Below are 17,513 nucleotides of genomic sequence, written 5' to 3'. Positions count from 1 at the left end.
AGTCAAACCTTTTCATACTTATTAATGGCATCCTTATCTTTTTCTGTTTCATACTTATTAAGGTTCAACTTACTTTACATACATTTCAGAAATGATCGTAAAATTTGTAAATTAACCCCTAGTTGACCAGTATTTTTTAAAATATGTTTAATCTAAGTTTAAATCCCAGATTCTTTAGTGTGTATGGACTGTGGACAATGACATTGTATAAAATCGCGTCATGGCCATATAATTCAAGAGGTTACTCATAGCTATAATGGGTAATTCCAGTGCACACAAAATCTACATGAGTTTGTATTAAGATCATTGATTATAATGTTATATAACTTTTATAACCTGCATGCAAGTGTAAATCGCACCTGTGATTGTAGAAGAGAAGAAGGGTCCGAGTAGCTGGATAGAATTGCTTCACTCGTGATTTGAAGGACTAACAGCTTGGCTCTAATATTAGGCACACATGGGTATTTTTGTCTGCAAAAAAAGTCTCATAAGTTTTTAAGAACAAGATTGAACCTCAACCAAAATTGAATCATTTTCTTCAATTTCAATCAACGATTCCAACATAAAATTATGAAGATTGAATGATAACAACACAAAGTGTATTCAGATGAAAGAAAAACAGAAGCAATAAAGAAGAAAAAGTTTAGGAGTTTGGGATAATATATAGTACATTCTCTGCAATATCATGCACGATTGCCATTTTTATACTCCTGAAAGATGAAAGCAAAAAGATTAGAATTAGCCATAACAGTATAAAACCACTTCTGATGTTTAGATGATTTAAAGCAATGCATGATATGAAGTTAATATTCATTATTCATCTAACAAGAAAAAAAAACTAACTTGTCCCTGTTGAATCAAAGAGTATCAGAAGGAATGAGAACCATTAATCCCATCCTTTACATTTATCTGCAATAGATTCAGGGTCCTTAATGTCTCTTTTCACCCATCCAGCTCTTTTGGTTGACTGAAAAGCACAAATTGAAAAGCAAGATACTACCAACCAAATTGGAAAGGAACAAAGTCCAATCTAAACTCAAATGACATCAGTGTGAAGAACTAAATAAACATATATACAACTTACCCTGTATAGCTTCAGGGGGCATATTGCATCTCGATCCCCTACAATGGCCAACACAGGAACATTGATTTTACTAATATGATCTTTATAAAAAATCTCCCACTTCTGTCACACAAACCACCCTCATGAAACGTTGATGTCAGCTGCAACAACGGTTTAGCAGTAATCGTACCTTCAACAAATTTAAAAAAATCTCGATAATTATTTATTATTACTAAAAGATCATTAAAAAATATGATATACTTGATAATTATTTAACTCAAATAATTTATTTTTGTAAAAAAAATAAATATTTATAATTACCTGAAATCATTCATGCCTCTTTTCTATCACCCTCTTAAGCATCATGCCACCAAATGAATGCCCACAAGGAAAAAGCATAACATCTTCAAGAAATGCACCACTAAATCAATAAAATATCAAAATAAATTAAAATCCAATCCAATCCATTATATTTTATTAAACTCAATAGTTTTGTAATAATGAAACAGCTTACGACAATGAATCTAATAGAACACTTCTCAATGACCGTTCTTTATTTGAAAACTTCCAAGCCGCCTGTGCATCCAGATTTATACAAAAACAATATAAAATTTGCAAATGGGTAATAATTATTATAATAGAATTTGACATTTTATAAAAAAAAAGATTGGATTACAAAAACATTATCAGTTCCATTATAAGGTATGTTTTCATCAGTAGAAAGATCATCCATAAACTGGCTTATAGAGATTGGGACATAGCTTTGAGGGATGACATGCCCAGTTGCCCTAATGGGAGAACAGTCTAATATGGAATTCCCTTGTGGCACTAGCCTAAATGCCAACGATGACCTATTTTATAAAAAAAACACATTTTATTTTATAAATTATAAATTATAATGATGTAATAATATGGTTTAAGATGAATCTACATACCTTCCAGCAGAAATATGGTCTATTGCAGCCCTATATGAAGCAGCATGCCTAAGGCCAACTGTCGCATGGCTGAGTGCTTTCCCTGTTAATAATAAAGGATCCCTATAATTTGAAACAATGTCTGCTACATACCATCTACCATTGGGATCACAAACCTATCAACAAAACTTATTAATCAGCAAATCCAAATCCATAAAACAACTAATAAAATGATTGATTCAAAGGAAATATACCTGCAGACCAGGTGAATCTGAACTAGCCAATGTTAACTTAAAGTGTAACTTTAAGTGCAATAAATTAATGCTTGAATTACTCTACAGAATTGTCACCAAAAATTCAACAGCCTTAGCTCGTTCAACACATTTATATCCGAGTAAAATGACTATTTCTTGTCCCTAAATATATCTGATTTTTGAAAATTTTGGCCCCGTATACAGTCATTTTTTTGGAACAGGGACAAAAACCAAAGCTGCAAGAGATAACTTTTGGGGACAAAAATCATCTATACGCAAGGACCAAAAAATCATCTATAAAGAAGTTGTTGAGCACAAGCACTGAAATTTAACACCCCACCACTCCCTTATGCCTTTGCTACACACACTTTCCCATCATAACTAATTTCGCTAAAAGGAAGGGACAAATCTAGAAGCGTCTCAAAAGGCATGTCTCTATATTTATCTCCTGCAATCACAGAATAATATAAAAAATATTAGGTTTGACCATGACCAAAAAAGTCAAAGTTGTATTTACTAGTAGTCTAATATTATTATATCACGTGGATGCCTAAAGTATCCTCCAGTGAGTTGACACCCACATCATAGAAGGTGTCCAACTAAAGAGCCTTGGGCTAATAGAAGGTATTCATCCCAGTTCCAACCTAGTTCATAAACCTTGCAATAATAGTACACCAATAAAGATCAATGATTTTACACTTTATTGGAAGTTTGTAGATAGGGAATTTATTTTTATATATAGAAATAGAAGGAAATACATACAGAGTGGGAATAGCAGCATTGGGAGGAGAAAGATAAGGAACATCAAAATCTTTCCCCAATAAAATCATCTTCTCTTGCTTGTTTTCTTCATTATTTAACCTACAAAATACATACAGCACATCTGTTACATACATACATAATATTTGCAGAACTAATGATTTGAGGCAACAGATTTGTCCAATCGATATTAGACATTGTATTGGAATCTCATCAAATTGTTCCTAACTTGGTTTTAGATCCACAATCAAATCGTACATTATTAGTTGATTCAAGGATCAAATTCATAGGTTTATGATTCCGCCTTTAACTAGGCAACCATACCATACACTATATAATACTGCAAGAAATTGAATATCAAATCAAGATTCAAGAAAATAAGCATCAAGTACAAACTTGTGTCAAAAACTTCAAACCTACATCATATTTTGTCTCAGGGGTATACTCAAAAGGATTTGGATTACGCTTTGGAGTACTATGATCAAATATAACTTATTTCTTCCATGGGGCAATGCTTTCTCTAAACACATAGCTCTTTTTCATTTCAAGACAACCATGTAATGCTCTGTAAACCTCTGCTTCATCCGAAGATGGTGTCACTGCAATAAGAGCAGTTGTTGAAGATTATTCATTTTTCATATACTGGTGTGTGTATGTGTTTCTGTGCAGATGAAATTGCATAACGAGAGAGAGAGAGAGAGAGAGAGAGAGAGAGATGATTACCAGATGGGCTGATTCTTAGCCTTACAAAGGTTTCGTGCTCTGGTTCTTTACTAAGAATATCAGCAGAATGAAAGAAGTTCAACTTTAGTAGATAGTAGAATGAGTGTGGATGGGTTCGATTTATCCTCATCAAAAAGATCAGATCTTTCTGATAGTATACGATCTCTAGTCTCTTCTAAAAAAAAAACCTAAAAAGACAACTTTAGTAGATTGTAGAATGACTATGGATGAGTCCGATTTATCATCATCAAAAAGCTCTGATCTTTCTGATAGTATACGATCTCCAGTCTCTTCTGAAAAAACCCTAAAAAGACAAATCACAATCATCCAATAATCGGTGATTTTGGCATTATATCCATTGATAGTCTTTTAAAGAGTTTCATGAACAATATTGATAAATCTTCGGGTGGTGATTTTGATAAAGAGGATTTGATGGTTCTTGAATTGCCATCGCACTATGTTTCACTACACGGTAAAGGACAGGGTGATACCCAGGAGGGTTGTAATACTGATGATACAAAGGTGCAGAAAATAGCTTTCAAATGCTCCATCATCTTTAGGGTACAAAGAGAATTTGGACTCGATTTAACCAGGATTCGAGTTTCATAAATTAACAGGAGAAAAAAAGTAAATAGACACCGCCAATCATGCTTGGACAGACGATCATTCGGTAGGAGCATGGTCGCTGGGGAAGGACCAGTGTTCAACGGCAAACGTGAGGAACGAGATGTTTGATGAGACCGATAAGAAGGAGGTCAGGAGCAGGGGAGAAGCGAATCGGAGATGAGAAAGAAGATGAAAGATAGAAAGAAGGTAGAAGGCGGGTTTTCAAAATTTTGGGGATTTCGTTCCCCCTGTCTGATAAAAGCGCCTTTCATTAAAATTATAAAGCGACACCAACAGAAGACGCGCGTTTAAAATAAAGCATCCTCCGTGTTTTTAATTTTTTTTTCTTGAGACACTAATTTAAGGGCACACAATAATGCGTGACGTAAATTCTTAAATTTTTTGAAGAGATAACACTATTTTAAGGTCACTCTCTTTTGCGTAACATAAATCAGTGTGTGTCGTAAATTGCGTATCATTAAAGGCATATATTCTAGTAGTGTTTATTAATATATTATATGAATAATATATTAATTGAGAAATCATATTATTTAATTAGTATTGATCAAGAATTAATTTAGAATTAATTTAGTGATCAAAAGAGACTGATTAAATATACAGAGACTGATTAGGTAAATCATTAATATTTATAGTAGCATGGTCCTTTTGGGTTACATTGGCAATTATAGTTATTAGACTTATCCAAGTGGGAGACTATTGGATTAGGTGTCTAAGCCCATAACTATAATTGGTATGTACTTGACCCGATAGTAGCATGGTCCTTTTGGGTTGCATTCATTAGAGCAATTTGATAGGATGGATATTTGAGAAATAAGTTATTTGTGATTTATTAATATATTATATGAATAATATATTAATTGAGAAATCATATTATTTAATTAGTATTGATCAAGAATTAATTTAGAATTAATTTAGTGATCAAAAGAGACTGATTAAATATACAGAGACTGATTAGGTAAATCAGTAATATTTACAGTTTGGGCTAATGATCCATGATTGATTAGGGATGGGCTAAATCTATGTGAGAGTCCATGAAGAGTTAGCCCAAAGGGCCTATTAGATGGATCATTGGAATGAAAAAAGGTTTTAGGGTTTTATGTATGAAACCCTAAAGATTCCATACTATAAATTGAACCCCTAGCTCCCTAAAATCAGCCACTCCATTTCTATAGAGAAACCCTAGCTGATTTTGGTGCTTCCTGCCCTCTCTCTTATAATCCTCCTCTTGCTTTTGGTGTTTTGTGATACATTAGAGGTGTCACACTTGAGGTACTAAGCTCTTGAAAGGCCAAGAGCTACAAGCTACAACTAAGAGGTATTCATCTAACTAGTTTTTATGTTGTATATCTCCAATTGCATGCTAGTTAGGGTATATGCTTTGGATTAAATGAAATTGCATGTATAGCCTGATAAAACTTAGATCCAAAGCATTAGGGTTGTATATGCACCATAAGGATGTTATAGTGCTCAAAACCCATCAGTGGAAACATCACATGAAGTAGACATCTATAGAGAAATGAAAGCAATTTTAGTTAGATAACAATAATCCTTAATATTTTAACCCGTAATAGATATTTAAGGCTAGGATCCAATATAACATTTCAAAACTAAAAAGTGGGATGTCATAATCTTATTGCGAATTTATGAAGGCAGGTAAATCATTTCACAAATTTTGAACTACGAAATTCCTAGATCTTTTGAGATTCGTTTATTCTTATCAATGGCATGTTTAATCTCAGATTATGCTCTTCTATTTGTGGCTGGAATGCCAAGGATCACAAACAAGATGTGAATAACCATACAAATATGCCTGGCACTCTCGATGTCATTTATCATCTCTCATTAATGTGTCCGTTAACCACACCTGCTCCATTAACAACAATAATTCTCAAGATGCCCATTATTACTCTTTATAGTCACTATTAGTGTGCCGATTAACCACACGCTACACTAACTACAATAAAGTATAATGTGCAATTTTATGGATTATCATACTTTTCACATTTTTCCTAAAGTAACTAACAGTGTGATTTTTTAAAATAGTTTAGATACTTTATACCATTATACTTATTAATGAGATTATTACTCTTTATACTATTAGTGTGCCGATTAACCACACACGCTACACTAACTACAATAAAGTATAATGTGCAAATACATGGATTATCATACTTTTCAAATTTTTCCTAAAGTAACTAAGAGTGTGATTTTTTAAAATACTTTAGTTACTTTATACCATTATACTTATTAATGAGATTATGTCATACCAAACCTGTTCGGGTAACGACCCTCCATCATACAAGAGAGCGGTGAGTAAGAGTGTATACCCAATATCGGTCATTTTATAGGCTGCTTCGTTAAACTCCCCTTATAGTATGACTTTGTGAATGAGGCGTACTAGTGATTTGACTGACTTTGTATAAGGTGTATTTTAAAACTTTTCTAAAATACAAGGTTTAATTTTTTATTTACGAAACCAAAATAAAATTAATTAATTTTTTTAAATAAACCAATTATGATTTTAGTCTTTATCCTTTAATTAACAATTAATTAAATTAATTAAATCATAAGGATAATTCACAAATTCAAGATATAAGATATCCGATTACTAAGATAATTATTCAGCTTTACACAATATATATATATATATATATATATATATATATATATATATATATATATAATCTAAAGTAATTATCCTAATCAATTTTGAATTAAGCAAAACAAAAATCGTTGATTAGAAGGTTCACCACGTCATGGCAGAACGCCATGACGAAGAAAAACGCAGATTTGAAGATCTCCATGTTGTGGTGGAAGAACACAGCAACGTGTTGCGGCAATAGAATGACAATTCTTTTTTTTTTTTTCCTCCAATTTGGGTTTTGTTCAAGTTCAAGCAATGTACATTTAATTGTTAGACAACCATACGCTCTTATACCACTGATGGGTTTTATATGCAATAATGCGGATAAATCCTCATACACTTAAGGACACATGCAACCTATTAGAGCTAGCCGTAATACTATTGAAGTAACATTCTATTAAACAACAAGAACCCAATAACCCTAGCTAATTTCGAAATTCACAGAATATAACATACCTTTTGATTGTTATAGTAAACAATTAAACAATCCTTCTTGAAAAACCTTGGAAGCTAGCACCAGAAATATCATGCCTCTGATTGTTTACACCCAAACCCTAGCAGCTAAGAAAACTTCTTAAGAGAGAGGATGAGAGGTGAATTCCGGCTATCTTTTGATCAGAAGGAGTGGTCGAAATTTCTAACCCTAAGGACCCTCTGATAGTTATATCGGGAATCCCTGGTAACCGTTGCTTTATTAAAATATCTTAAATCATGTAATTATTTGGTTTCCTAATAATCTTCAAGGCATATTCTAGAGCCCTAAGGAAGCCTATAATTTTCGGCCATCCTATGACTATTCTAGAATCCCTCTATTGTTCAACTATTGAACAATTACAGCTTAGGTCCTTGCACTTTCAATTTATCTAATTAATCTCAAAACTAATTAATTCAATAATACTATTTCTAATTAATATATACTATTCTCATAACATATTAATAAATTCATTTATTGCTATTTATTAATCATACAATAAATCAATAAATTAGTCTCTCTCTCTCTCTCTCTCTCAAAAAGTCTCTCTCTCTCTCTCTCTCAAAAAGTCATCATGTTAATAATTCAAGTATATACCAATTTATTTATTTGCTTAGACACCTAATCCAAAAGGTATTAATTAGAAGAAAGAATCAAAAACAAAAATATGAAACTATCTACACGGTGGACATGGGGCGCCCAACGCATCAACTCCCCGATTCTACGAATTTTTCCACAATTTCCATTCGATTTCGTTTGTTAGCATCCCTTATGTTCATATAAATTGTAATCTAAGTTTTCAAATGTATTTATCTATAATTCTTATATTACTTTATTAAAATAGTAATGTATTTTTGGTTTATATAGGTAGTGATTGAGGGTGGTTACTTGTTGAAGTGAAGTAAAATAAGAAGCTAGGAGCTAAGGTGAGTTATTAGGAACATACTGTTGGATTAAGGTGTCTAAGGTCCTAACTAAATTTGTATAACGTTGAAGAATAAAAGTAAAGTCCTTTTTGGGTTGCCATCATAACTAGGAAATGGATTGGATTGATTAGAAAAGAGATATAAATGATTTGTTAATATATTATATGATTAATTAATAATTAATTATGGGTCATATAAAATTAATTAAAGGTTCAAGGGATGAGCTTTAATTGTTTCATAGTTGAACAAAAGAGAGGATAGAGAACCACACTATAGAGTGGACGGTTTTGAGAGCCTAAGATAAGGTTTATGGAAGCCTCTAACTGATAAAAAGGAAACTAGATAATTACTAGATTAAAATATATTTTATTTTGAATTCAAATTTAGGGTTTCTAGGATTATCATGCAACTATATAAAGGGACATACCCTTTGGACTTTTGGTCACTCCTTTACCACAAGATAAATCTGAATTTCTCAATCCTTTCTCTTCTCTCCTTTCAATTCTAAAATTACCTTGAGTTTTGGGTGTGACACATTAGAGGCCACCATACTTTTGCATCTAGTTTCCAAGGATACTTCAAGTGTTTGATTAGCTTAATTCGATTTACACAAAGGTATGCGGTTCTACTCATGATTTCAATTTCATAGGGTTTTTCTAGTTTTGTTTCATAACCATGTTGCTGTTAATTGTGAAAAACCATAGATACATTTAGGTTACATGTACCCTTAAGAGTTAAGTGAAATTTCACATGTACAATGTAATTGTAACCTAAAGAAATCTAATACATACATCCCCACCTACTAAATTTTTATAAGTCTTACTTGATTCTCATTGCATGGTACTTTATGTAACCATTAATTGCTATATGCTCTAATTATGCATTTATGAAAAGTATTTCTTGAAATGTTTTGACAACTAAAGCTCACGAGCTTAGAAATTTTGAAAATTAATTTTATCATCCTATGTGTGCATATTCATACTAAGATGGGTGTGACTTGAGATCTCGGGTACCCAAATGGACATTGATTATTGTCGTTGTTGTGAATAGATTTATAGATAATCCTCACATGCACAAGTAGAGTCTCGCTACCCCTTATGTGGCCTAGATTGGATGGCCCGTAGCGGCTTGTTTGTGGATGTAAGGGCAAATTTGACATTTTGTATGTCATATGTTCTTTACATCCAACCATCAACTTTGTGAGTTGGACTTTGAGATTAATATGGGTTTGGGAATAGATGTATGCATAATATTGCATTGACAAAATTGCAAAAATGGTCCCTGTGGTATGCATTTTTTTGGGGTTTCAGTCCAAACCTTGACTTTTTTGGATTCATGGTCCTTTTAGCCTAGTTTGTACGTAGAATTGGTCCCCCTACTTAACTATCATTAAGTTGTTGATGTTAATCCCCTCATGTGCCTCCCACATGAGGGTATATTTGTCTTTTCACTTCTAAGGGACAATTTTTGTACCTAAAAAAATATATCTTCTTTTTTTAAAAAAAAGTTAATACCTATTTATTTATTTTAACAATTAAAAAATAAAAGAGGTCTCTCTATGTGGGTAAAGTGATTTGTATGGTTCAACACTTCAACTTGTTTATCTTCTCTCATAATTTCTACAAATCTTTTACTTTGCAAAGTTTGTGGCGGGAGAAAATACTCCTCACAGCAGGTGGCAGCCATGTCAATTGTGACTACTCTTTTTTCTAGTTTTTATCATAATTAATGGTACTTGCACTTGGAGTCCATTGGTGAAATGGTCCTATGAATTATATCTTGGAAAACATGTTATGCTCTATTGACTGTTGGTCTTGGAATGCAATGATAGTGGTAATGATGCATGCATGCTTCTTTCAATTCTTCGTTTCTGGATACTATGGCATTCAATGCATGGGGATAAACTAAATTAAGAGTGGGTGTTGGGACTTGGGTGGATGAAAATCAAATCAATTTGCATGCATGGTGGTGTTCGTGCGAGTCCATTGCTTAAGAGAGCAGTCTGGATGGGATGGGATGGTTTGGGAGGAAAAGGTGGCACTTTGACGTGTCAACGATGACTTTATTGTAAGTATTGTATAATTAATTGTACTGTGCATTCTGATTTGATTCTATTAGCAGTGTGATTATTTATTTATGTTCTTGTATTTTGTGGAGGTTCAGTTCAGTCACTATAGAATCAACTTGAGCATTTGATTGCCACATACAGAGAGGCACATGAGGGGGTTAACAACAACAACTTAATGGAAGTTAAGTCGGGGGACCAAATTTACGTACAAACTAGGCCAAAAGGACCATGAATCCAAAAAACTAATGGTTTTGATTGAAACCCCCAAAAAATGCATACCATAGGGACCATTTTTGCAATTTTGTCTATTGCATTTAGCATGAAGTTCTTATATATCTATTGATATTGCTTGAGCAAAAGAAAATATATTTTTCCATCTTTCAAAATATTAATTATAATTTTTGGGAGGAACAATTCAAGTATTGGGATTGCTATCCCTTACTCAAAATGAGTTGACCCTTGAGTAGTTTACTAATCATTTCATTGTCTAACTTATTTTGGATGTATGTTCAGATTGAGAGGCTGATGCTTAGGAGTTAGCATTGATTTTAGAAGACCCCGGTTTGTGGGGAACTTGAACCTTTGTTATGATACCTAATGAACAACCTCGCTCCTTAAAACTTTTGAGATAGTTAAACTTTTCCGCATTAAAGTTGAAACTTTTGAATGTTAGCAATTAAATACTTCGTTGAAAATGAGTTTACAAATGGAACGTGGCGATGGGTGTTACATTCTCGGTCAAACTTTCACGCACAAAAGCACAAAACCATCGAGATCCTTTAAAGAATTAAAAAAAATTAACCACACCCGACCATAATCAATCGCTTCATTTTTAAGCATTATTGAGCAATGACCAGACCACACTTCGTTTAAAAATTAAAATCAAGGCACCCATGCTTGGTAATAAATCAATAGTTTATTCAATAACCTGAAGATTATCAATTTTAGCCATTTTCGTACATGTCGAATCAGTTCTAGTAAATCTCGAACCAATAAACAATCAGGTTTAGCCATTTTCTTATATGTCGAATCGGTTCTATTAAATCTACCACCATTCATTTGAACGTCCACTAACTCATTATTAAGAATAAAATTATTAAAACTTCAAGCGGACTACATGTAAAATCTTGTGTCCTTTCTTTCCTCTTCGCTTCAAACCATATTAAAATCACAAAAAATGAAGTAATATCATTCCCTTCTTGACTTGAATCTTGATAGATAATCCCACAAAATTTGTTTCCCTCTAATATTTTGAGGAGCATACATATTTATCACATAACACTTCAGTTTAGTAAACACTTTTTCCCCATTCATAATAACAACACCATATGTACATAAAGTATCGACTGCAGGGTCCCATGCAGAAAGAATACCATCGTAAAGACTTCTAGCACTTCATGAAATTTTCTATAAAAACCATATGTTTTCGCAAAATCAAACTGAGTCATTTGAGTTTTTGAACAACCAAAAAATTAACTTTATTTTCTACATAATCTACTATTCCATCGATGCTATTAATCAAAACAATAAGATTTCTTTTACACCCTTTCATATCGTAATCAAATCCTTTTGAAATTGCAATGTGCATTTCCATATCTTCTGTAATTGAAAAACCATCTTCAATCTGACATTTAGTCCGATAATTTCTAGTTTTACCTCTTTTTGATATAGATGAATTTGGTGACCGCTTACTTTCGCATTGAATATCATTTTGTGAATCAAGGCATCTCCACAGATTATTCAATATCTTTGACGTATCTTATTTAGTCTTAGAATTAGAACTTAAGGAAATTATATAACTATAAATCTTCACTTCATCCAACCCCTAATGGTTTAGACATCGATGAGGATATTAACAAATTTCTCCCACCATCAAAACCTACATATTTCTCATCTTTACCTTGTTTATATTGTTTGTGTTGGACATGACCGGGATCCTCATCTCCCTTTCTACTATAAGGTACCAACACAATCAATGGAAATTGAAGACACCTCAAGGATTTTAAAGAAAATTGAATCCCAAAACAATACTTTTTTCCATTTGGCCTATAACGTTTTCGACACAAATTCAGTACTTTTCTTTGGTCAATTTGAACGATATCACAAGGATTCAATGATGTAGATGAACAACATGATGTTGTGCCTTAAAGGGAGCTTTGTTGCTATTATTACCCTTTCGTCTTTTCAAACACTTGGGTTGCCCCAAAATCCAAAACATGTAAACATGTTCCTCTTCCAACTCTTCTTTGCCACTGAATTCAATTTTTTGGTTTCATTTTATTCGTTCTTCATAAATGTGTTTTTCCTTTCATCATCATATTGATGCATAACAAAAACACATATACTTTTGAAAAACATGGTCAAAGAAGATGAATACAAAGTTACTTGAGAAGATGATCCAATGCAGGTTCGGTGGAAAACCACATAGTCTTGTTATTCCATGTAAAAATGTTACAAGTTTACCATAAATAATGAGTATACAAAATAGCAAAAGTGACAAGTAATGTATATGAAGAACATATTATTTTCCTTATATGTCATTAACCTTAAGTAAAGTCCCACTATTTTAGCTTATTTTATAAAAAAATCTCAAACTGAATTTTATCTATAGAAAAGTATAGAATATCAGCTAAAACCTTGGAAAAAACCCCTTTGGCCGGTTTCATAGAGTTAGCCGATATCCTGTATATTTCTGTTAATTATGCCAAAGTATTGAAACTTTTCTGAAGATTACGCTATTTTTAGAAAATAACTAAAATAATGAGATTTTTCTAAAGATCATCTTTGAATTAATGTATATTATTATTAACAAAGGAAATAAAGTCATCGTTAATTTGTAGAAATAGAAAGGCGGACCAAGTAGTCTCTTATTGTTTGCTGACCACTTTAAACTCTTTATATTTTTTCTTATACATCGTTGTAGCGTCCTCTTATGTTCTTTAACATAATTATCATGACATCTGCAAGGTTGTGGGTGTCATGTTGATATTGGGTGGTAGATAAGTTAAAGAAGATAAGAGAAACAACAATATCAAAGAAAACACATTATATAGTGCATCTTATTATGTCACTCACAACGATGCATAAGTGGAACATAGATAATCTCAAGTTGTAAGCAAGTAACATAAGAGTTTTTAGATCATATTTTCATTCCTAAAAATTAGCAAAGATTTTACTTCCTTTGTTTGTAATAAAAATATGAATTACATTTATTTATTAATAATAATATACATTAATTTGAAGGGTCAAAGGGTGATCTTAGAAAATTTATAATATTTTGGTTAATAGTTAAAATAGGATAATCTTTAAAAAAAACTCATAATATTTTATTAGTTGAAAAAGACAGGATACCGGTTAAATCTACGAAACTAACCAAAAATTATTTTTCTGGAATTTTTGCTAGTATTTTATGTTTTTCTATTAATAATATTTAATTTGAGATTTTTTTATAAACTAGACTAAAATATTTAAAGTTTATTCAACATTTTTCTAAAATTTAATAGAAAAAGAAAGCTAGGTGCCACATGGAAGATATCTCTAAGACTTATTCATATACAAATTCTTCTTTTAAGAATACAAAATTTGCTATTTTTTCTAAATATGTGTGACTATTGTTCCAAAACAAAGAATTTGTGTTATTTGAATGGAATAGTATATAAAGTTCACAAAATTAATTGCGGGCCAACTAATGAACCAAGTCGATATATACTATTTTAACATCCATCATATAAAACATATTCGTGATTAAAATGAGATATAATGCCCCATTGTATTCCTACCCAATTGTGTTTTTTTCCAATTTCCATAATAATGGAACTTTTTGACGTAGACCATTTTGTCCACATCGTGATCTCGATCTTTGTATTTTATTGATTTTTAACAAAAATTTAATACTATAACCATTATGTTTTATTTTTGATTTAATAAAATTATTAATTTATAACAAAATATACAACATTTTAAAAAACATTAATGTTTAAATTATGTAGAAATTACCCTACAATTTTGAAAACGTGACCAATGCGTTACGTAGGTGCATCTTTATTCTATTTAATATTATATATTATCTTTGAAACAAAAATAATATAATCTTTTTATACAATAAACGTTTTCTTTATTTTATTTTCTTGTGGATTTTGTTTAAAAATCAAAAACCATACAAAATTCCACCCCCAAATAAATAAGAACCAGTCAAATTAAGCTTTCTTTTATACCAGAACCACCTTAACCCCTCTCTTCATGGCCCTTTACCTTCTCTATCGTTTCTATATACGTTCTTGAAACACCGCCGGCCACCACCGTTGATCGGTGTTCCGACCAAGGGTCAACGATCATCACGACGATGACCCAACAAACACTTATTTATTACCTATCGGAACACCCCACCATAGTCAAATTCAGGTGGAGCCACACCGAATCATGGGGCTCCACCTGGTCTTTCCTCTTCACCTCCATCTCCGCCTATCTCCTCCTTGCACTCCTCCTCCACCTCCTCCTGTACTACCGCCGTCGCCCTGTACCTCTCGGCCCAATCCCCGCTCTACACTCCCTTTCCATGGCCCTCATCTCCCTCACAATCTTCACCGGAATTCTTTTCTCAGCGGCGGCGGAGATCCGTGACACTCGGTGGTTCTGGCGACGGACCAAGACCACGCCTTTTCAATGGTTTCTGTGTTTTCCGTTAGGTACGCGTCCGTCGGGTCGGGTCTTTTTTTGGTCGTATATCTTTTACTTGACCCGTTTCCTCCATACTTTCCGAACATTCTTCGCCATTCTCCGCCGCCGGAACCTCTCATTTTTCCGCCTGTTCAACCACTCAATCCTCATCCTCATGTCGTTTCTATGGCTTGAATTCTCCCAATCGTTTCAAATCCTTGGAATTTTGTTAACAACCTCTATTTACTCCGTCGTGTACGGGTACCGATTCTGGACGGCGATTGGCCTCCGGAGCGCTTGTTTCCCGTTCGTCATCAATTGTCAGATGGTTCTGCTTGCTTGCAACATCGTCTGCCATGTCGGAGTTCTTCTTCTCCACTTGAATAAAGGTGGGTGCAATGGAATCGGCGCATGGGGGATTAATTCGGTGCTCAACGTTGCAATTTTGCTACTTTTCTTGAATTTCTATGTCAACAGTCATCTGAAGCAGCGGAGGAAGAAGGCGGCGTTGTCGCCGGACCACCGTGATGACGTCGATGGAAAAGCGAATACAGTTTCTGCTGCCAGGGAAACCAATCGAATTGGTCGTAGCGACTATAAAGACAAAAATATTTGAAAGGTGTGTGGACAATGGACAGTGGCCAAATTTTTTGTCACCATTAAAACTTTTTTTATTTTATTTATTTTAGTTTTAGTATTTTTAGGGGGGTGGTGATAAATAATATAATATAAAATAATAAAAACTTCCACCACAATAATAATCAATAATGTGTATAAAATACAATTATGAAAGAAAGGGAAAAGGTGTATGATAATATAGTATTTAGTGACACTAGAATGTATTTAAGACTCAAAAAAGGGTCAAAAATTCTTGTATTTTTGTAATATTTTACGAGTACAAATGTTTAATGTAATTCAGAATGTGTATACTGTATACTACATTAACGGTAATGGTATTTTGGTGTAGCAAATACAGGAAAAAGGGTGTTTGGTGTGACTTTCTGTTGTCCCATATAAACGTGCAAAAATTTTGGTATCTTTTAATTATATTCAATAAATAAACACATAAAGTTTTAGGATTCTCATCACACCAAACACCATTATGGTGAATTTTAGCCCGGTAAATTTGTGTTGCATCTTGTGTGACTATTAGTATATTGTGTGTTTGCATTAGTGTGTATATTTGTATTAGGTTTGGTGTATTTATCTTTTGTATAAGCCTTGGCGTAAGATACATTGTACATATAATTTTTAAAGCCTTGGCGAATGTAAAACCGAAAACCATGTGGTTCAATATGTGTATGAAATCGAAAAAAAATAAAAGAGTAAAAAATACTAGTGGTGGGGGTTCGTGTCATATGCTTTAAAATATTTAATCATATCACCAATTGTTATAAGACTAAAGACAGTAGTAACACCCTTAAAACATTGTCATATTATTTTTCATGTTGCCACCTCATTAGCATCTTTTCCTTGGCATTTCATAAGGAGTGGTAACACCTCTAGCACATTCAATTAATTTTTGATTTCTTTTCAAACTTAAATAAAATTTATTTTTATAAAACATATACATTTAATATTAAATAAAAATGTTACAATAAATTAAAGTTGTTTGATGATATTCTAAACACGTGAAGAATAATGGTTAGAAATATTTGAAAATCACCTTGTAAACAGATACAAATCCATCTATCCTATCTTATTTTCAGGTTTGAAATCTTTAGTAGCAATTTGCAAATTTCTATATGTATACAATCTCATACATTCAACATCCAAAAGTTCTGCATTCAGAACAAAATGAGTTCTTTATGTTGACTAGTAGATTATGTCAAATGCCTGTAATGCCAAAATGAATCTGTAAGCATAAACTCATGTAATGTGTAGTTGAAGATGAAAATAGAAATCATAATCAGAAGATTCATGGTTAATAATCAATTTTAAACACATATCAAACAGAAAGTACCAATTTAACATATCATGCTACAAAAATTCCAAATCAAGGCAACAACCAAAAACGAATCTAGAGCAACAAGAACAATCAAATCAATAAATCATTAAAACCCCCAAGAATACACTGTAATCTGCTGTTGTAATGCATATATAACTCTTTAAAACCCCCAAGAAACCCAATCAAATCAATAATCAAAGCAAGAACATAGGAACTGGTTATAACAAAAAGAATCGATTGACTGTGTCAGCCTCAATTTCATATAATTAAACTTCTAAACTATTTACATGTATGAAAGAGATACAATATTTGAGCAAGAAGCAATAGAATTAAAGAATCATAGCAACTTAAAGTAAATCAAAATTAGAACCCTAGAATAGAGAAAACGGTAAGACCTTTGAACAGTTTCTGGAGAAGGAGACTTACTTGAGATGGAGACGCCATGGATAAGAAAAAGGA

The 17,513-nt window shown here is 32.6% G+C and overlaps 1 protein-coding gene across 1 annotated transcript; it reads left to right on the top strand.

The window, feature by feature from the left end:
- The first annotated feature begins 14,610 nt into the window (after positions 1-14,610).
- Positions 14,611-16,027, top strand: LOC111894511 (elongation of fatty acids protein 3-like). Its single transcript, XM_023890581.3, has one exon. It carries the CDS (start codon positions 14,793-14,795, stop codon positions 15,720-15,722), a length of 930 nt encoding a protein of 309 aa, XP_023746349.1. The 5' UTR covers positions 14,611-14,792; the 3' UTR covers positions 15,723-16,027.
- Positions 16,028-17,513: the final 1,486 nt, after the last annotated feature.

Source organism: Lactuca sativa, chromosome 4 (genome assembly GCF_002870075.4).
Source record: "Lactuca sativa cultivar Salinas chromosome 4, Lsat_Salinas_v11, whole genome shotgun sequence".
Classification (NCBI taxonomy): Eukaryota; Viridiplantae; Streptophyta; class Magnoliopsida; order Asterales; family Asteraceae; genus Lactuca; species Lactuca sativa.
The sequence above is the reverse complement of the archived record's forward strand: the minus strand, read 5'-3'. Positions and strand labels throughout refer to the sequence as shown.

Coding starts and splice junctions, on each gene's coding strand:
- LOC111894511 (XM_023890581.3), top strand. CDS start 14,793: ATGACCCAACAAACACTTATTTATTACCTATCGGAACACCCCACCATA.